Source organism: Lepisma saccharinum, chromosome 16 (assembly GCF_977018435.1).
Source record: "Lepisma saccharinum chromosome 16, izLepSacc3.1, whole genome shotgun sequence".
In the NCBI taxonomy this organism is placed as follows: Eukaryota; Metazoa; Arthropoda; class Insecta; order Zygentoma; family Lepismatidae; genus Lepisma; species Lepisma saccharinum.
In genome coordinates this window covers 19,952,942-19,976,302 of record NC_139244.1, presented here as the reverse complement: position 1 = coordinate 19,976,302, position 23,361 = coordinate 19,952,942, and the positions used below count along the sequence as shown (strand labels likewise).

The following is a 23,361-nucleotide window of genomic DNA, read 5'->3' as shown; positions in this document are numbered from 1 at the left end:
TTGTGGTGAAGAAACAGACATTGAAGAGGAATAGCGAAGAAGAACTGTGGTGTTTTTCACATGTGCCTGTGACATCATGCGACGTGGAAAGAACATTTTCACTGTACAAATTATTCTTCACTGACAGACGCAGGAGCTTCATACAAGACAATTTCAAGATGACCTTCCTTACATACAGTAACAGCTTTGAATAAGGTAATAGATCTAATAAACAAATATTTTTTCAGATTTTCATGCATTTGTTTATGCTTATTTGCTTCATCTTTTGTGCTTATTAACTTGCTTATTTTACTGTTTGATTGTGTTATAAATCCGGGCTCTAGTAATAAGTTTATTCCTGTATAAAGGATCCATATTTGCTTCTCAAATATTTACAGCAAAATTAATCAATTTTCCATGCATTGCAAAACTTGCAGGATAATTTGAACTTCTGAAAGTGTTGCGTCTGTAAATAAACAGTAAATTTTGTTTTCAAGAGAATATTTCACACTTTGCAGTTCATTTCGCATCATTTCGTGGCAAAACAAGGTAGGAAAATGCACCTCACACCTTTCTGAAACATGAAAAAATGAACATTACAATGTGTTATTTCATATTTCGCCGAAAAAGAATTTTATTGCCTCTAAACATCAGTTATTGCTGTTGGTAATTTTTTTATTATACGACGTGCATTTTTAGAAGCAATATCAGGCAGGGCCACATAGAGCGTGTCCTTGGTGACCAGCCTATGGCAGGAGTACAACATTGTACAGTTAGGAGACTGCGGTGCGCAAGTTAAATCCCATGTTCTGCATTTTTCTTGCACTCAAGAACTTTTCATAAATTAAGGTTCATCAGAAGATGGAGCAAGACATTCTGAACCTGACTGTCCAAGTCCCACTAATTTCCATCACCCGCATATTGGCTGAACTCATGTTCCTTCTAAAAGTGTATGCCATATAGTTCTGCTAAAAATGTCACATCTGTCCATCCTATTCCTAAATGTACAATTAGAAGGAGAAATGTTTATGTGTAAAAAGTGTAGTTTTTAAATGAAATTTAGGGTCACTAACCATAATGCAACACTATATACAGATTATTCAATTATACTTACGGGGTCAGTCATGAGTTCCGCCCATGGCTCAGGAACATGCGATCGACTAGCAGCTGGGAATACACTCATCAACTGTTCTAATGGATGGAACTGTATAAGAGAAAGGATGATATAAGTGTAAATATGTTACAAAAAGACACAAGTCTATTAGCAAGAGAAATTATGACAATGATTCAAAAAGAACAGCGTCTCAAAAAAATTAAAATTCAACACACTTATATCAGATGTAAAATATAGTTTACAAATTATCGCTTCCTTCTTCATCATATACATCAATATTTCAACTTTATCAGGAATCATTAAGTTTATGTTTGGGTGGAAATAAGGATTTGCATTCTTAAACTTTTTTTTTAAATAACCTGTTGCCATATTTACACGTGTATAAAGCGTTTTTGATGGGAAAAAGTGACAAAAAGTTTTATCTCTTGTATAATGCGCAGTATAATCCAGGCTCAAGAAATGGCTTTCTTAGTTCTAGGTCAAAAAGCTGTTGCTATGCCATCATACCTATTCAATGAGTCGTCTGTTGCTATGTGGACCAAGAGGAGAATATCCTCTTGTGTAAACTGTAAGTCACCAACCCAAGCCACCCCCCCCTCTCCCTCCACTGTGTTCAGCATCCCAAAGCTTTCACTCTTTAACCCCCTTATTTATTCTGTAATAGTAGAAAGGAAGATCAAAATTATGTTATGGATTTGCAGTACTCAGGAAGTTATTTTCTGTTATTTCTCACCTGTCAAATACCGCTGATACACATCCCATGTGATGGGAGGTGTATGCTCGAAGTCTGCCAGAACAGCACTGCTTTTTTTGTGTTGCAGAACATTATATTACAAAGTGAAAAATCGTGGAAAAAAAGGCCTTCAAACTTTTGTGTGTGGTTTTGCTAGTTTTCTCTACATTTTCTAAAAAAAAAAAAAAACACCCTTCAAAATATATACTTTTTCCATGACTGAAGTAACATTTATAAGAGGCCCATTCAGGACCGTCAAACTAGCAGTTAGCAGAACAAGATTTATTTCATTAAAGCATTTACACAATCCATATATGTCATATTATTTGGCCAGTAATACATTTTAATTATATTTTCTTTTTCCTTATCTTTTCTTTCATCCAAAGTACCACAAAAATCAAAACGTTCCTTCATTTTGTGATGAGTTTATTTCAACTGCATTCACATTAGTGTCACCATCTTGAATAGATTGCTGTTGTTATATTCAGAAACTACAGAATTCAAGCTTTACAACGATATATAACATCATAGGTTTCTGTAAACATGAAAAAAAATATTCCGTGTATAATACGCACCAAAGTTTTTGGGTGCAAAAATTTGGGAAAAAATGCACATTATACATGAGTAAATAAGGTAATTTATCACTAACGTTTGAAATTTGAACTGCTTAGGGTCTTTAATAAGCATGGTGATAATTGAAACAGATGATGAACAAAGAAGATACCATTTGTAGTACTTTTGTAGTATTTATTGTATTTTATTTCACAGCCAAAGCTTGTTTTAAGTGCACTTTCTGCTCGGATACATTCATAGAAGCAAATTTAATTATACTGCTGGACAAAAAAAACCGGACACCTTAATATTTGACATCTGAATTGCAATGATATATTACAGAATGTTTGGCAGATCATGTAGTACCATATGCACCATTCATAGGTCCGAACTTTGTTTATGCATTCGTACTTAATTCAGTTTCTGCAACATTTACTTAGCCTTCGAATCAGAATTTATGCGTTATCACAAAAAATGCAAGTGTCCGGTTTTTTTTGTCCAGCAGTATATATGATTTCAAGGAATATGCAACTGACATCTAAAAATAACTTAATAATTAAAATTACAACTTGCTGATGAATAAGAGTGTAGCTATAATCATGTACTTACTGGTTGTGTTCCTTTCTCAAACTCTGAAGACAACTCTCCTATATTCAAAAAGTCTGAAGCAAACGGAGCATAATGATATGGAAAATACCACTTCCATGAAGCACAACCCTGAGGAGAGAATGAAAAATACAAATTCTTGCAAGTTGGAATGAAAAGCATGTAATTTGTAAATAAATGTTTAAATATGCAGCTTCTTTTCCAATGCAGTCATCTGACAAGATACATTTATTAACACATTGGGGTCTCACAACGGGCATGGCCCATCCTGCGGTATGCGATCGCTTTGCCGATTGAACTACGGGCTATGCTCATACTTCGTCTCATGTGCATGTTCATTCAAGCCGATCTGTTGAAATTCCGACCGCTAGGTGACTCATGTGTTATTTTTATCTCGCACCTGCGACTGTTTGTTGTCAGGTTGATGTAAGTTGAATTGTTTAGAATGGCGTCGTTAGATCCAGACTGCATAGCGGAAATTCTGCATGAGGATTCTGCCTCAGAGTTTAAAGTTAGCGACGATTTTGATGATGCAAATCAATTTGAAGATTTGGAAGGTAGGTTATATTCCTAATAATTAATTGTTGACAATATAAACAGTGTTGTAAACTCTTAGTATTTTATGAATGAAGTGAGAAGAGGTAATTTTTTTGGGTCTATTCATCTTGTCTCTTGCTTAATTCTCCTACATGCACTGATGTATTTTTAGTTTTTCCATTTATTATTTTGTATAGTGTATCTCAAATGAAAATTTATTTTATTTATTTATTTGTTTAATTTTTACAGATGACGCAGAACCAACTGATACATGTCTGGTCCTGTCCTGCAGCCACTTTTTCATACAAAAGCTAATTACCTGTAATTTGTAATTATTTTTTGTTATGTGCACATAAGAAGTTTTCTTATGCAAGAATTAAAAGATGTATTGATAGTTTATGTAGTTAATTATTGAAATTTCCAGATTACGAATATCTCTATATTAACATTTGTTAAAATGTTGTACTTTTTTCTTTTCACAAAACATTGCTGAAAAAAATATTCAAATATGTCTGAAAATGAAAAGAAAATTTAACAAATTTTTGTTCATTGAAAAGAGGAAGTTTTGTAGATTCAAGAAATGTGTGGTAAATAAAAACAAATTAAAAATGTTTTTTCTATGATTTTTTGAAAAACAACCAAAAACCGCAGTCCAGAGGTAAAAATGCTGTATTATGAGGCCAGACCCGAATGTGTTAAGGAGGTTAATGAACAATTCAAGGACCACGTGGAATTTTATATCTGATTGGTAGAATATCGGTTGTTGGTATCGGTAAATTTAATATCGTTACTTTCTCGGAATCGCCCAAAATTTCATATTATCCATCCTTAGTAGATATCATACATTACGATTAACATAGCATGTGGTAACAAAATATTATGACACCACATGTATGAAAGTTTACATACAAAGAAGCTTGCAACATATTCTCTTATATAAAATTAATATGGTTAATGCATGAACTAACCTGGTAATAATACTTCAGCACCCAACACAGACCGTAAACATACTCATGACCAACATTATATCTGAACTTAATGTTATCTGGGGCGACGTCAAATTTACTCTCATAGTATCTGTCCTTAAAGCCATCCTCCCATAGCCTAACTTCATCGGGAGGCTCTTCATCATCAGAATCATTGCCCATTTCAGATGCCTTGCGCTTTTCACCTCTGTTCCCCTGTGAATCCTGCGTACCCTGAAAAAAATTGAAAGAAAAACAAGAAATTAATGCCTTGCATGTGTGTTTCCACTGGTAAATGTGTGCGTTCACACATACATAGCTCCATTCTGATCGTTCAATATGTTTTACACGGAATTACTGTTATTATGTTAGTTTTAACAGTTATTATTAATGAAGAATTCTCTCTTTCACATGATGTCACATTTTATATTTGGCAAAAGATTTTGATTTCATTTTGTTGTCATTAGGGTTAAGCCGATACCGATGTACCATACCAGTATCGGCATCAGAAAGTATCAGTTGGAATTTACTCACCGATACTTGTTGGCATTTTGGTCTTTCACGGACTCTGCAAAAACGCTTTGCGACAATTTCGCAGTCATGTAATCCTAGAAATTATGTAAAATTCAGTTTCTCTTGTTTTGCACCAGTTTTGTGTGAAACAACTAAATTTGGTAATAACATGACATGTAAGTTAATAATCTGATGAAATTCTTGATTATTTCAATGCAAAACAGTTGGAAAATTCATGCATTTAATTAGAGTGACAGTGATAAACATCTTACGTCACATGCCAGCAAGATATTTGTTAAAAACACACAAACAGCACGATAAAAAACACTTTAGGAGTTCTTCCAACCTTTCGATTCCATCTCGGAATCATCATCAGGGCTGGTCCAGAGATGACGAAAGTGATGCGGTTGAAGTTCCGCTGGCACTTCTCTCTGTGTCTGCCAGCAGAATCGAAAGCTTGGAAGAACTCCTAAAGTTTTATTTATCATGCTGTTTGTGTGTTTTTATTGTTTTTAACAAATAAGAGTGGAATACTTACACACAAATACATAATAACCAATATTTTTTTAACAAATTTAAATTATCAAGTTTCAGGTATCGTTATCAGTGGGAATGGGTTTAAATTGGCATCAGCTCAGCCCTAGTAGTGATAAAACTTTTCCTAAAGGTTTGCAAAACTACTTTTTATAGATGCAAAATAATATAGTTATTTTAAGTGGTTTTTATTTTAATTTTCCCTGATGTTTCGATTTACCAAACCAAGATAAACACACACACAACAACTTGTGTTGGTAAAGTTTTTGAGAACTTCATTGCATTCTTTCAGCGGACCAACATGGAAAAAATATAAAATGGAGGGAAAATTTAAAAACTGGGTAAACTTACTTCTATTGTGACAATGATGGAATATGTAAAATCTAGAGATATAAAATTAGTATTTCCCTTACATTGAAGATGATACTTTCGTTACTGTGTAGTAACTAGTAAATCTCAGTTAATGTTAAAACTGCGTGATTTTAAATTTCACACTCCACCAATTCAAGGTCTGCTGGAAGGATTCTGTTATCTGCAAAAATATTATCATTTTAATGTCTGTGCATTTGCAAACTGGAATTAAATGCAAAAAAGCTATACTAGGCAAGGAAATCACATTGGTAAGAGACATAGCCAACATATTCTTACCTCTACTTTTAACATGGATTCTAAGGCCTGGTTTACTTGCATACTCTCCACACGTCCCTTAAATGCCTCCTGTCGAGGGTTGTTAATTGCCTGCACTTTGGATCCCAAAGCCTGTAACATAAACATCTACATATTATAGCAAGGAAAGGGAAAGAAACAAAACCTTAATCTAAGGGAGAATTCACACCGAAGAGACAAGGTGCACGTGACACGCAGCAAGCGACACTTGTTTCTTTCCTCAATTCGCATGATGGTACTGATATAATAGCATTAATCAGTTTATTAGACACCCAAAAAAAAAACAACTTAACAAGATAAATCGTTTTGCAAGTTATTGAAACTCGGGAAAGGCATGTTGCACGAGAAAACTGAGAAATAATATGAGGTGACCTCAAACTGTAGTATATGCTAGACTTTCCAGCCTGAATAAAGCTAATACCTAAACACTAGAGAAATGGTTCTCAACCTTCGTGAAACCATGTCCTGGTATTACCGTATTTACGCATGTATAATGCACACCCTGTTTTTTGATAGGGAAAAGTGACAAACAATTATATCTCGTATATAATGCGCAGTATAATCCAGGTCATAAAGCTATTGTTATTCTGATCAAGAGTGAATGACATCATACCTATTCAATGAATCACTTGTTGCTATGTGGACCAAGAGGAGAAGAATATCACTTGCTTATGCCATGAGTTACCAACCCATACCACTTCCTCCCCTTTCCCTTACTGTGTTTAGCATCCCAAAGCTTTCCCTCTTTAACCAACTTATTTATTCTGTAATAGTAGATGGCTAGATCAAAGTTATGTTAGGGATTTGCAGTGCTCAGGAAGTTATTTTCTATTTTCTCTTGTCCAACAAATACTGCTGACACGCATCCCATGTGACGGGAGGTGCATTCTTGAATTCCACCAGAATGGCACTGCTTTTCTTGGTGTCACAGAACATTACATTACAAAGTAAAAAATAGTGGGAAATGGCCTTCAAACTTTTATACAAGGTTTTGCTCATTCCTTTTTTACTTTTTCTAAGAAAAAACTTCAAAATATGTACTTTTTTTCATGACTAACATAACATTTATAAGAGGTACATTCAGGACCCTCAAATTAGCAGTTAGCAGCACAAGATTTCTTCCATTAAAGCATTTACACAATCCATATATGTCATATTATTTGGCCAGTAATACATTTTAATTATTATTTTCTCTTTCCTTATCTTTTCTTTCATCCAAAGTACCATAAAAATCAGAACGTTCCTTCATTTTGTGATGAGTTTATTTCAACTGCATTCACATTAGTGTCGCCATCTTGAATGGAATGCTGTTGCCATATTCGGAAACTACAGGATTTAAGCTTTACAACGATATATAACATGATAGGGTTCCGTAATCACGAATGACCTTGTACGGTTTCATGTTGGCTGTCCGTGCATAATACGCACCACAGTTTTTGGGAGCAAAAATTTTGGAAAAAAATGCACATTATACATGAGTAAATACGTTTTTTTTTTTTTTTTTTTTTTTTTTACGTCAATGCCCTTAGCCCAAGAATTATCCTTGTAAATACCTTTACAGTATTGAAGATTTTATGCATGAATTAAAATGTACCTATGAAATTAAATATAAATATATAAATACATTCTGGCATAATCATAAAGAGTAAAAATAGTTTGATTACATGTAGGATTGTTGACAAATATAAAAATATGGATGACGAAGTGGTAACGTCGTCTCCTTGCAGTTATGTGATCCCAGGTTCGATAACCGGTGTAGCCACATAGTGGCGGGGGTCCACTTTAAATTGTAGGTCGAGCCCTGATGAGTATATTTATGCATAAAATGAACTTTAAAAAAATGAAAACTCACAACTCAAATATGATATTGGGATTATGATAGTTGTCAACCACTTTCAGCAGAACCCTTCGCAGCTCAGTATGGTTGATACGAGTGCACGGTATCGGGTTGCGGCCCAGCAGTTGACAAACCATGCACTAGAGTACTTTACCATGCTGACTGATCTATTTTAGAATAAAGTGCCTCCATATGCTGTTTTTTTGAAATCAAAGCAGTCAAGTCGTAAATGGCCAAAACATGGCCTCTTTACACATGTTGATGGCAAATTACAACTGAAAACTGCATCAAAAAACTTGATATCGATACTTTATGACGTCAACAAATTAGAGGTTCAAACATCATGAGGGTTGGCCTCTCTTCTAGTCTAAATATAGCTCGTTGAAATGAAGCATTCGCTGCACAACAACAAACTGAGATGACACGATGCATGGTATTAAGAAAACGCCCCAGTCCGAAAGACACGAAAGCGACATGTGCAGCTTGCCGTCTCTCTTCGGTTCGAAAGGTTGCATTGATTACTGAGGGTTCGCTTGCAAGCAACGCGTGTCCCGTGTCTCTTCGGTGTGAATTCTCCATAAGAGTTATTCTGCACTATTATTTTTCTTTAAAATATTCTGAGCATATGTGAATGAGCATTCGAAAGGGCATCGGGTAGGTTATGTTGCTTGGAGGGTAAGCAAATGATGTTTTGGTTGTGATATATATCTAATGAATAGTTCATACAATGTTTGCAAAATCCAGCTGTATGCAAGGAATTCGTCAAAAGATCATCCAGAGAGTGGAGACCCACTGTAGCCAGATCTATTTTGTCGACATCAGTCTCCTGAGGATGACGTAATTCGCACTGGTTAAAACTCAGAAATTCTCAGTTCCTCGCTCAACAAAAGGAAGCCGGCCCACGTGGCGGAGTGGTTAGCACATTGCGCTACGACGCCAGGGGTCCCGGGTTCGAATCCCATCCAGGGCATGGATGTTTGTGAGTAACCATTCAACAATTTCATCATATCATCACTCATCCCCATCTTTGTAAATTAGCCAAAAGTGGCACAAAAGGCGAAGTAAAATAAAGTAAATCAAACAAACAAAAGGAAGTTTATTATACCTTGAAATAATACAGTGGAACATAAGTTATACATTGTATTTAAAGATACAGCTAGCGCCGCCACGAGCACAAGCGGAAGAAGAAGGAACCAGATTGCCTGCAGTAAAACAGTATGTGCCTGACGAAGCCACCAGACGGGTGGCGAAATCGATCGCGAAGAAAATGTGCACGGAAAAATGAAAAGTAAGCGTATAAGAGTAAATTACTCAATTATAAGTTTTTTAGGGGACCAAGCTGAAAAAACTTAAAATGCGGGAAAATATTATAATATTTTGTTACATTGGGGCTATCAAGTTTGACTATAATGTGGGAAAATGTAAAATCGGGGTTTCACTGTATATGGCCACGGCCCACAGCCAAGGGCATATCATCGTGTTTGTCCCATCATTTAATTCATCACTCATCCTCAACATCAGAAGTCAACTGATGTCCCACAGTTTAAATTTTGAGGGCCATACAGATTGTAGTGAGAAAAATAAATCTTTTCATATTGTTGTATTTTGGTATTTTTAAGTGGCATTACTATTTCTCTGCACACATTGAGAAGATGAAAAGCATGAATGTTTGATTTATATACCGTCGCTTTTTGGCCACTTTCAGCTGGTTGTGACCATGAGAATGCAGGATGAAATGAAAGGAACAAGGGAACAATCTCAAACACACATGCTCAGGACACAGGATATATATCAGAGGATGAGTAAGATTTTGTAAATAAAGTAATAAGTGATTGTGACAAGACTTCAAAATAGACATAAATGTTACTTATTAGAAGCTGAAAATGGAAAAAAAAGTATTCAGATGAGTCATAGGCTAAAAGTACCAGTTTTAAATATCTACACTAAAACACTGGAAAACTACATGTAAGCAATCATGTTTACTCCAATTCACTAAACTTGGAAAATACATCTATTACATTATACAGTGAAACCCCGATTTTACGTTCCCGCATTATATGATTTCATGCTTAATACGTTCATCCAGTCATCCAGTCAGGCCCCGGCAAAAGGCCATGTTAAATAATAGGACGTTTACCTTGATCGTACGTTTGCTCTAACTCCCGTTTCCTGCTTTATCCGTTTTACGAGCCGTGACGATGTTTTAAAATTTGGCAGAAATCTGTTCCGTTGACTATGCAACTTTTCCCTCTTTTTCCTTGCTTTTGCAACTGTTTCATTCAGCACGCGACCTTGAACTTCCAGCTGTTAGGATTTCGTGCGAGAGGAGGGAGTGAAGAGGCATGGTCAGTGGAAGTTGGGGGGGGGAAGGGTTACAAATTGCATTTGTCGCACCTTCCTTGATGGACAGGAAGGGCAAACTGAACTTCTTGCATTCCCAGTAAAGATAGAATAGGCCGATTCTTCTGCCTCAGGATCAGACAACAAGCACACTGTTGCCAAGCCGATTCTCGCTAAATGATGCCGTCCTTAGAATTTGGACAAAACAGAAGTTCACCCTCCCCCTCCGAGTGGAAAATTGACAACAGGATTCGATCACCAATCCCTTCTTTGCCCACACAGATTAACGGAATGAAAGGCTAGACTTTGAATGTAAAATACACACTACCACACAATATTGCAAGTCCTGTATTTACATACATAAGTAAAGCTGAAATGTTACTACATAATTTTTTTCTCTATTCATTATACTGGTGACATTTCCAGCTGCCGGCTGAGAAACAACGAATCAGCAATCAGTTGAATTATCTTCAACTGACATCTGGCATTTTTGTGTCACAAGGAACCGCAAGTGGCTGGCGAGACGAAACAAATAGTGGCGAATACACAGCATGTTGCCAAACGTACTGTAAAATTTGGGAGAGAGAGAGTTGATCAATGCCATTACTGGATAAAAGTTGTACAATAGTATCCAAACACTGTACAAACAAGCTAATAAAAACAAGTGACAAAAATAGACATACACTTGGCAACATTGCAATGGGAAAGCAATGTTAACCCTTTTACAAAAATAGACAGACGCTTGGCAACATTGCAACGGGAGAGCAATGTTAACTCTTTTACTTCGCAACTGTGGTTGCTGACACTCATCGAGACGTACACCCCTGAAGACGATTGGTGGACAGATAGTAGGTCAGCCGCCAGTTGGGCCTGCGATCAGTATAGTAAGGAATTAACTAATCAGCAATGCTAATCATAAAAAGGAACGATACCCTTTCTCGTGCAATTAAAATCTAAGACATACCATGGGAGCAAACTGATTCGTCATCACCCATTGTGGTTTGAATTCATTTAATCTCATCCTCCTCTTTTTTGCCTTATTTCGTTGCCTGAAGGCAATTTCTCTGTCTTGTCTCTCTTTGAAGATTTCATCTTCTACTTCACCCAAGTCAGCCATAATCAGTTGCACTCTGTCCAAGTTCACATTGCCACTATCCGTCAGAAATCCCTGAAAAATTAAAATCACTTTATGATCACATACACCAACAAACAGCACAAAAATATTTGATATAAAGTTTTATACAGTCTGTAAAATATCTATTCGACATTCAGGCCAACAGCAATTAGGTACAGATGTAACATTTATGGATATGGATAACTAGTTATATGTATACCGTATTTACTCATGTGTAATGTACACTTTTTTGCAAACTTTGTGCCCCCAAAAACTGTGGTGCGCATTATGCATGGAATAAGTCAAGACAGCCAACATGAAAGAATGCAAGTTTTCACTATGTCACTGCATCTAACATGTATGTGTGTATCAAGAGGTGCAAATACAAATTATAGTGGAACAGCACGCAAAAGAGCCTGAGGAGACCCACGACTGCTATGAATCATACTCCGGCATAGAGGGGAGCTGCAGAGTGGAGCATGCTTCCTGATGGTCCAAGTCGAAAAAATGGGGGAGGAGGGGGGGAGGTGCACAGAGACTTTTGGCCGAAGGTTCCTTTCCTTGTGGTCGGTCTATACCAGGTTGGGTTAACACTTTAAAAGTGAAATTCCCATTTCCCATGATTCTTCCCTTTGTAACAGTATGTTTTGCAACACTGAGAAAAGCGGTGCTGTTCTGGCAGAATTTCAAGAATTCACCTTTTGTCAAACGGGACGTTTTGTAGCAGTATCTGTTGGGTGAGAAATAATAGAAAATAACTTTCTGAGCACTACAAATCCATAACATAATTTTGATCTTGCTTTCTTCTAGTACAGAATAACTAAGGTGTTTACAAGTGAAAGCTAAGCACATTTTTTGGTATTCTCTTATGCTGGTTTTCCATTCCTCCCCCAGGATCGCTAGTGTGGCAAAATGGCGAGTGAACAGCAGAAGGCGTATTGTGTGTTCGAGTTAATGATCACAATGGTGGAAAAACATTTCTGCATGTGTTTTGATAGTAAACCACCGTTTTGGACGAACCATCGGTACAAACGATTTGAAGAGACTTCAGTCTGTGTGTACAAAGAAGAGCATTGAGCAGGTGCGTGTACCCTATGAGTCAGCGAACAGAATTAGGGAACTTTTCGCAAGAAGGCCACGAAAATTCACTCACAGTGCAAGTTGTGAGCTGCAACTGCCCCCATGTTCTTCCGGTGTGGTGGATTACCACCAAAACATATGCAGAAATGTCTATGAACCATTGAGATAGACTCAGATTTTGCTTACTCCAACAAACAATAATCCTTCTGCTGGTCACTTGCCATTTTGTAACACTAGCAATTCTGGCAGAGGAATGGCAAAGCAGCATATTTAATTTTTGATGGAAACATGAAAAATAAAGTAATATGCTGTAATGTTCATTTTTCCTGTTTTTAAAGGGCATAAGGTACATTTTGCTACCATTTTCTTGTCACAAAAAATGATGCAACATGCAAAATAAACTCTTAAAAACAAAACTTCGAGTTTATTTAAAAACACGACATTTCCTGAAATCTAAATTATCCTGCAAGTTATACAAAATTACAAAAACTGGATTAATTGTGCTGTAAAGATTTTGGAAGCAAATATGCACTCCTTTACGCAGGTATAAGCTTAATACTCTGACAACTACATAAATGTACTACTAGGAGGAAAAATGCTTATTTTGTGTAGTAAATGTAATTTCTAAAATCAAATTTAGAGTTACATTCACCATTTTAACACTAATGCCATTTTAGTCACCATAAATTACTGGCTGTACTAATTTTATATTGGATCCATAGAATATCAACTATTGGTCAATTTCAGATCAGTACTTCATTAGTATCACCAACATCAGTCTATGAATAATTTACCAATAGTAAATTTTAAATGTTCCATGAAGAACCTGATTGAATCATCCATGCTCCAAGACTCCAATCCTACTGTAGTACTTCTGACCTCTTTTTATTATTATTATTATTATTAGAATATTAAACACAACTGAAATTAAGATGCAAATTGTCCATCACAACTCTAAAATAATTTTTCTTCTACGTACCTACCTAACATATGATTCTAAGAATGTTACTAATATTGTCATCTACTTTGAACCATGCATTCATAAAACTAATATGCCGGTGGCTACTTTTTATGGTACTTTAGTATTATACAGACTACCTCATTTCAGACCGTCTGTTTTCTGGGAAAGCGAAAGAAAAAGTTGATAATTGATAATAACTATTGGTACCAAGCCTAGCAATCCTAACCTAACTACGTAAAATTATAGTTGCTGTTGTGGAATGTCGTTTTGGGTGCTAGAACAGTCTGAAATGAGGTAGTTCGTATAATACTAAAGTACTTTTTTATCTTTGCCACTGTAATGACTAGATCGGATGTTAGGCAAAATGCCTATTTGTTACTGTTACAGATATCATAAAAATTATTTAATGCAAGTTCATGTCAGGCTGTTAGGGTTTCTTTCATACATGAAAATGTTTTTTTTGGATATTTATGTGTATAATGTATATTTACCTGATTTTCGAACTTAACTTTGCATTGCAAAAAAATTGAAATATTCAGTAGCCAATATTTACTCTGTATCATAAAAATCCACTTCATATTTCCAATGTTATTCCGGCAACCCAATTTTTTTCTTCTGAAACTTCCAAATTTGTGGCTTCTATTTGACAATATCAGTCGCCTATTCAAGTTAAAGTAAACTACACCATCAATACCCTATCCCTTCCTTAAGCTGTCAATCAGTGCAAAAACGTGTGGATGTTGTGAAAGCGTTGCATGGTTTCTCGTTGTCATTTACTGAAGAGTTGCTTCACCATGCCGAAAGAAGGGCAAAGATTAAAAACTAGGGTAATTTCTTGAACAAATTTGGTTATGCATTTTTTGACTGATGGATCGATCTTGTTTAGCAAAGTGTGTGAAATTTAGAACTGCATGAAAAAGTATTGTGCTTCGCAGCACGTACAAACCGTGCAAAAACATAAATCAGCTAGCTCTTGGAGCATGACTGAAAAATGTATTTCATTTGGTAGCAAACTTTTAGTGTCTATCTGCCTACCCTTTTGAATACTTTCAGTGCTTAACATCTGGTCTCTGGTAATCACAATCAAATCCAATGACATCAACAGGCAATAGAAAACATAAATGTCACTTACCCCTGTCTTGTATACAGTCTTCTTATAGAGATTTATCAATCTGTCAATAGCGTTCTCTCTAATTTCCAATGAGGGTAGATGTGGTAGGAAATCATTTCCTACAAAAAAACACATGAATACCCAGTCGTCAATGGCCCTTTCCAGGTCATACGGAAAGGGAAGATTCGGCATGTCCAATTCCTTTGCAAGATATTCACGTAGTACACACAAGCGGACAAATATGAACTGCTGTTCTGCACCAAAAGTGGGTTCTATGTCGTTGTCTTCACATGGTTTGGCCAGACCAGTGCAATCCTTCATTTCATGTCCTGAACAAACAAAGAAAGACATTGAGAGTGTCATGCAATGCCGCACCATATTTGTTAGGGTAGAGCCGGTATCACTTTGAACCAATACGCATGCTGGTAACAATATTCTTACAGATTCCCACCAATACCGATGCATCATATTTGTAATAAAATAAGTTCAAAATATTCATTAATTTATGAGCATAAATTTTCCAGTGTTTGATAAAAAAATTGAGATGGAATAGAAATTGGAATTTTATATCAAATTGGTATAATATTGGTTATCTGTACCGGTAAATTTTATATCAACACTGCTCTTCATAATTACAATGGATGCAATGAACGAAGAGGTGGGGAAGAAGACAGGAGAGGAAGAGATGAAGGCCCTGTTGTTCACTGGTGACTTAGTAATATGGGGAAACATGGAAGAAGTACTACAGAGACAGCTTGATAGTTGAAATGAAGAAATCAGAAGAGCAGGAATGAATTTCAGCTCAGAAAAAAGTCAGGTGCTAATGACAAGAAACAGAGCCAAAAATGAACCAAGAATAAAGATGGACACGAAAGAGTTGAGGGTAGTGGAGAGTTTCAAATATATAGGAAGCATAATTGAGAGGTGGAAGAATAGATGAGGAGGTACACAGAAGAGGACAAAAGGGTGGTGGATTATATCAAAGTGTTCAAAGATTAATACGGAACAGGGATGTAACTATGAAATGCAAGGTAATTTATAACACATACTATGTGCCAATAATTATGTACGGAGCAGAGACTTGGACAATGACAGAGAAAGATAAAAGAAAGATGCAGGCAGTGGAGATTAAATTTTTAAGGAGTATATTGGGGAAGACTAGAAGGGATCGAATAAGGAATGAGGAGATCCGACAGACAGTGGGAGTGGTAAAGTTTTAGGACATGATAGATCAGGCACAGATGAGATGGTTCGGACACATGAAGAGGATGGATGCAGAAAGACTACCAGTAAGAGCTTACAGTGCACAAGGAGTGGAAATAAGTGCAAGGGGGAGACCAAGATGTCGGTGAAAGAGCAGATAGTGGAGTGTGTTAGGAGAAGAGGACAAGATTGGAACACTGTGAAAACAGAGGAGTGGTGGAAGACCAGGAAAAAATGGAGAGGCTTGACTTCTATGGCGACCCAGCCAGAGGCAGGAAACGGTAAAGGATGATAATAACTTTATTGGTATCCGCTAAATTTTAGAATTACATCAGAATGTAAAAATACCTGCTATGTAATTACAAAATACAGATTTTTTTATATAGCATTGGTAAAAAAATTATTCGAAACTTCGAATTTTGCATAACTTCCAGGATAATTAAGAGTGAGTGCCATGGCATTTTGCAGATTCCATGAATGATCAAAATGTCGGAAAAGACTCGGTAAATAAAATCCAACCGATACTTTCCAATACTGATACATTGGCATCAGCATCGGCTCAGCCTAATATCTATGCACAAATAACATGCCATTTCTTTCCAAAATTTTGACCCCAAACATTATGGTGTGTACTTTTCTGTGCTTTTTCGCACAATTTTTCATCACTGAGCAAAGCAGCATGATTCTGGCAGAGCTCGAGCCTAACATCACACAGGAGCTGTAACATCATTATTTGTTGCACGAGCAAAAATGGATAATAACGTTCCCAAAAATCATTTTCAACATATGACATTGTCATGAACAGGCCTAGGTCACATGACCAACAATTTAAAATACTAGTTAAAAACCACAACAAATGTATAATTTTAGGTATATTAGGAGAAAAGTGTGCTAACATGAAAACATGAATTTTGAAACAAACAAAAAAAAAAATGAAGGTCGCTAATTAAAATAGATTCAAATATTTTAGGGATGGACCCATATGAAATTTTGGCCAACAACGAAAAAGTACTGATATAATTACCGATACCGTTAACCAATATTTTACCAATTCGATACGAACTACCAAATGGTTTTTGAAGAACATTAATTGTTCATTTACCTGATTAGTAAGTAAGTGTATGTTGCAAGATGACTGCAATGCAAAGGAAGCTGGATATTTAGACATTTAATTATTTAAAAAATATGCAATAAATATTACAAGTTGAAGTCCATAAAAATTATAACAAAATGGAAGAATATTGTACTACATCATAGGATATTTGTAGATATATCGTATCAGTAAAATCATCAGCAATTTTACCGATAACCAATACATTATATGTGGGGCTGAGTCAATACCACTTTCATCCGACATTGATACTGATGCCGATACTCTCACCAATTCCCACCAATATTGATGCTTGAAAACTGTAAAACTTCTTTAAAATAGAGATTAGTATTAGTGTATAAGTATTCCACTTTAATTATATGCATAAATTTACCAGGATCTTTGAATAAAACATTTTAGAATTACACAGAATGTTATATTACATGTTATCTCAAAATCCAGTTCTTTTCACACAAAACTGGTTCAAATGAAAATAAACTTTAGCAATATTTCCAGTATTAGACTCCGCAAAAGTATTGCAAGGTATTCTTGGGGGTCTGTAAAATACCAAAATGCCAGAAAAGTATTTCCCCCCCCTCAAAATTGTGTTCTATATAATATATTTACTTATTTTTTCCTCTGAGTAATAAAATTGCATATTAAGGAAGGCAATTACTTTAAGTTGGAGACAAATGCTTCCAAAATTAAATAGGATTAAAGACAACATCAATATATTTTATATACTTTTAAAAATGGGTCCCAATTATAAAGCAACCTTTAAATAGATCTATAAAGTAAATTTACCAAACCCCTATTACAACTTATTGGTATCTGTAAATCAATTCCAACTGATACCGATAGCGTACCGATTAATCTGTCCCATCCCAAAAATATTCATCAATGCAGATATTTCAATATAATGAACTTACCTGTTTGACGACAGATATCACAGGGTCTGGGCTTGTTGGGTAAAAACTCTTCCCTGATGATTGTAAAGTTGGGTTCATGTGTGGCCAGACCCAACATAATCAAGTCAGCATCAGCTCCACACAAGCAATGTTTTGTGTTTGGATCATGGTCGGGCTGCGCTATAAAATAATAATAATGGAGACCCATTAATACAACATAAATCTCCACTACATTTGCACTGAATACATATTACATTGTAAGGAAAAAGTCAGGTTACATAGGTGATTTTCATCATGTTTGTTTGTTGGAGGTTTTTGACATGCTATCGAAAGACTAAAACTAGAGCTCGGAAATTGATGACGAATCATCTTTTTTCTGAGTCTTGAAAACAATGCTAAACCTGATATCAAGTTTGTTACCCTTCAGTTAGAACCTAAAAAAATTTCCACTTTTTTTTTTGGGGGGGGATTTGCTTTTAGGACATTTTTGAGGCTTTATTTTTCCCCTCCCTTGTTGTTTCATGAATTTTAAGTGCATTTGCTAGCACAACTTACATACAAAGGTCAGTCAAAAAGTAATGCACAATCCACTGTAGCTCAGGAATGGTAAGGACTAGGGAAATGAAATTTTGTAGGGAGAAGCATTGGTCCTTTACCACCTAACCAACACCTAAATAATGTAGTCACGAACAAAGAGGCCAGAGTTACGTGCAACGAACATCAAGTTGCATCACGATAACGCACGACCACATGCTGACAGTTCAGAAGATTGGCCATCTGGGATGGTGCCACAACCCCCCCATACAGTCCTGACCTAGTGCCATCAGATTTCTATCTGTTTGGACGACTGAAGGCTCATCTGCATGGGAAACAAGTTTGGAGATGACACCGAGCTCATTGCGTGTGAAAAAGTAGTGTAAAGACCAACCTGCAAAGTTTTACGAATGTGCATTCGTGTAATGGAAACAAAGATGGCTGTAGTGCAGTGAAGAACATGGATCATACATTGAGTGACATTTTCAAAGACCAAAGGACCAATGATTCTACCTATAAAATTTCATTTCCCTATTCCTTACCATTCCCAAGCTACAGTGGATTGTGCGTTACCTTTTGACTGACCTTTGTATTTAAATTTCCTGACATAGTATTTTTAGCAAGTCCACCATTAATCAAAAATAAAGTCAATGGAAAAGTACAATATTATTTTAAGTGATTGGCAGTGCAATAAGAAATTTATTGTGATAAATGTATTTTTACTCCAGCAAACTTAAAATGCTTTGTGTGAAGCCTTCTTTGAGGATCCCTTGGTGGCCTCTATTATCACTTTAACCTTTAGCCGCCGGACTTCTCATGTGCCTGTATTCTCGCTCATGCTGGCGCATTTTCAAATGTGCGCTTTATAAACTTGCTGCAAAGTACAAAAAAATTGAAACTCATGAACTAATTTTGCGAGATATATAAAATTCGTTTTGTTTTCTTTCCTAAAGACAGGGCTTTTAGCAGAGATAAAAATTTTTACATTGTACCTCCCAATAATTAGCATTAAACGAAGAAGTAAAGAAGAAAGTTGATTTTTTTTAAAAAAAAGTTGACCCCTGTACCCCCCTCAATAGAAGGAAGTGAATGAAAAAATGTAGTATGTAGCGGTGATACCAGGGTGCGAAATCCTGGGGGGACTGGGGGATTTCCCCCACCAATAATCTTGGCCTCAAAATCCCCCACCAAAAATTTCCAGGGGGGGGAAGTTTTTGTTCCAACAAACAAAAGATAAGCAATTACTTTTAATTTCAAGTATACTTTACTCAGAATATTATCGAAAACACACAAATAAGTGTAGTTGTGCGTGTTCAATGCCTTTTCTCTCTCAAGAGATCATTAACAAATCTACATCAATACACACAACAAAAGTAAAACAAGAATGCAAAACAATAATAACTATGAAATCTAATTGATTTATATTGGCATAAAGCAAAAACTAAAAGAACTTAAATATAATAAAACCACTAGTATTTCATAATTTATTAACATCTTTAACCCGTTAGTTAAGTTTGCAACGTTATAATATATCAAAGTAACAAATTATTTTCTTTATGTGTAATTAATAATAATAATACTAATATATTTTTAATTTAGTAATTAATTTTTTACTTTTAATAACATTATAAATATGTATATTGTCTAATTTATATATATATATTTGTGGGGACAGAAGTTTTGTAGATGAAGATCTTTCTTCCCCCCCACCAGTTTTAAATGATTCCGCACCCTGGGTGGTACATTCCTAAAACTTTGCAAAGTTTCATTGAAATCAGAAGGATACTTCTAGAGTAAAAAAAAAATAATAACCTTATATAAAGTGGCAGTGTTGCCAGCTTCGGGACAATGTCTGGAATTTAGCTTCTAGAATTGGCCCTATGGATGCTGGACGGAACAAATTTGGAGGGAAGCACAACGAAAAACCACTCTATGAGGATATGTAATAACCGGGTTAGAACTTTCGAAAAAACGGAAATTACATTGTTCGGAAATTTTGCCTCCCCCCCCCCTGGATCCTTAATTTTAGGATATTACCTAAAACGTTACTTTTTACTCATTCTTACATTTATAATTTAAATTGTTCAAAAATATGCAGTAGTTCAGCAGTTATAGCCATTTATCTTCAATTTATCCCATAGTAACAAAAAGGAAACAAAGGTCTTTCTCAAATGGCATTTGTTAATAATAGTAATAATCGATGTACTGATTTGTAATTACAGCATATAATACCTTTATATGTAAACTAATGAACAAAAAAGACAGAACTGAAATACACTGTATAATTTTCTAGAAATGACGCGTTAATTGCTGCCATGTGCTAACATGTGGTCAGGGCAAATTTTGACAATCGGGCCTTTGCCCCCAGGTCTCCCTGAATCCTTAAATGTCGGATGTTGCTTAACATTTTGCTTTTTACTCATTCTTCCTTGTAAATTTATTTCATTTCAAAAAGATGAAGTAGTTTAAGAAATCTATCCCGTAATAAAATGGTGGTATCAAAAGGAAACGAAGGGAAAATAGCATTAAGAAAGGGAATTGAAGAGTAGCAAAGGACTTCTTCAAACTTCGCTGATTAATAGTAGTAACAATGGATGTATTGTTTTGTATGTCATACCTTCGTATGTATACTAAAGATCAAAACAGACAGAACGTAAATATCGTGTGTAGTTTTTGAGAAATTAGACACAATATTTAAACAAATATAATCTGATGTATGCAAAACACAAGCATATTTTCAGATGCTGGTCGACTACTGTATCATGGAAGCTCCAATATGAAAGATGACTTACACAGAAGAATCTTGCGGTGTATTTTATGTAAACTTGAAGTAAAAATAAACAAAACTTCATTAGCACTTAATTGGTTTTATCCCTTTGCTACAGGGATCCTCCCCTATCATAATTCCTCCCATAGTCACGGTAAACTAAACGACCAGTTGAGAGAAGTAAAATGAATAAACAAAGAACGAACAGCCCATTCTCTGATTGGGTCTTGAGTTCGATCCATTTGTGAGGCATATTGCAGTGGTTCAGATCAAAATTTAAACTGTAGGACCAGGTTCCAATTAGCCTACCATGAGCCACATGTGAATTTCAATTTCCTTCTCTGTTCAACTTTGTGATAACTGAGTCTTCAAAAATGAATCCAAAAACCTGGAGAATGGGAGGGGGACTGAATCCGAGACTGGTGTGTATATGGTACAGTCCCCCCCCCCCCTTTTGCAAAAGCATTGGTACAGGTAAACTTGACAGGGTGTCTACAAAATAACAAATCCAAAATTCTTGACTTTTTCTTGACCTGTCTTCCTTTTTCATTTTCTTAATAATTATTTAATCACCCCTTAATTAGGTAAAGTTGTAAATTAAGAAAATATATATTTCTATTTGATGAAAAACCCCTACCACAAGGCCAGTTATGATGAAAACTGAATCTGTACTTTAACAAATTATTTAACTTGCTTTTATTATTAATGCATGTAAAAATCAATGCTTCAGACTTCATCCTGGATGGGGAATGGCCACATAACTTTAATATTTTTACAAAACGTCAAGCATACAAGAATGTAATTCTTAAGAACAAAGGGAACAAAACCACAACTAAATACAATTTTAGATTTCCAAATATTCAATTTTATCAAATCACAGTGCAGGTATATAACAATTAAATTAACTCTACTGTAAAAAAATAGCAAAATTTCTTGACCACAAGCCTAATTTCTCGACTTTTATTGACATTCTTGCCTGGTAGACACCCTGAGTAATGATAATACCCACACGAGAACAGCCAAAACGAAATTCTTGACCAGAAGCATAATTTCTTGACTGGCAGACACCCTTATGACTGAAAATATTGTAACTGAAGAAGATAATTAGCAGCGAAATGCTCTCAAATCACAAACCTCTTTGTCTCCTTATGTAATCCATGATCTTATGCTCTCCTTCTCCGGGAACATTGGCATCTGAAAGGATTACCTTGACATTCTTCCAACCTGGGTCGTTGTTCAGCCTGTCATGAATGTAGTAATGAAGACACTTAGACAGGCGGTCCATGAAAGGTGTACCCTGACAAGTTAAAAGAAACAGAAGCACATTGAATATGGAAATCATTATACTTTTCTTTAGGGATGAGCCAATAAAAGTGAAGTAAAATAAAGCAAATCAATCAACACACACAGACACACATGCAATGGATGTATGTGCACACACACAAATTATGCAAAGTGAAAAATCATAAAAATATCTTAAAAAATTTACACCACAAAACTGCCAGCTGAATTAAACTCGGCCTCAGACATCTCTGGTTCAAGGCAGTTCCAGCTGATCCCAAGGCTGGTAACTGCAGTAACCCACACGAGTTCATTGGTGGAGCTGTCACTACTAGTTTTCATTTGCTCGCTCCAGAGATATATGAGATATATGAGATAGAGTATAGTTCGTTTTTGACGAAAACACAAAATGTGAAATAACACATTGTAATGTTAATTTTTCATGTTTCTGAAAGGTGTGGGGTGCATTTTCCTACCCGGTTTTGTCACGAAATGATGCGAAATGAACTGCAAAATGCGAAATAGGCTCTTAAACATGAAATTTACCGATTATGTACCGACGTGACACTTTCTGAAGTCTGAATTATCCTGTGAGTTATGCAATTCACGGAAAATTGATTAATTTTGCTAAAAACATTTGAAAAGCAAAAATGGACTCCTTTATACAGGAATAAACTTAATATTCTGGTAATGATTTAATGTGCTATTACAAGGGATATGTTTATTTTGTGTAATAGTGCAGTTTTTAAATCAAATTTAGGATTATATTCAAATTTTTAAACAAAAAATGTGATTTTATATACTGCTTTTTCACCGCTATAACAGCGAAATTTCATTTTATTTACCGCTTTTGAACCCGAAATTGACTCTGTTCTTGTACCGAAATTTTGAACTTTTATTTACCAAAAATATGTGTCTCTAAGTATAGTACATTAC

The 23,361-nt window shown here is 35.5% G+C and overlaps 1 protein-coding gene across 1 annotated transcript in view; it reads right to left on the bottom strand.

The window, feature by feature from the left end:
- Positions 1–23,361, bottom strand: part of Rat1 (5'-3' exoribonuclease 2 Rat1) — a 160,982-nt gene that overhangs the window by 120,015 nt on the left and 17,606 nt on the right. Inside the window, exons 5-12 of the mRNA XM_083137833.1 lie at positions 22,279–22,441; positions 17,865–18,023; positions 14,664–14,971; positions 11,341–11,544; positions 6,182–6,292; positions 4,490–4,720; positions 2,988–3,095; positions 1,094–1,183 (exon numbers count right to left, since the gene is read on the bottom strand). Of these exons, the coding sequence (XP_082993959.1) occupies positions 1,094–1,183; positions 2,988–3,095; positions 4,490–4,720; positions 6,182–6,292; positions 11,341–11,544; positions 14,664–14,971; positions 17,865–18,023; positions 22,279–22,441 (1,374 nt within the window). The remainder of the gene's footprint in view (positions 1–1,093; positions 1,184–2,987; positions 3,096–4,489; positions 4,721–6,181; positions 6,293–11,340; positions 11,545–14,663; positions 14,972–17,864; positions 18,024–22,278; positions 22,442–23,361) is intronic.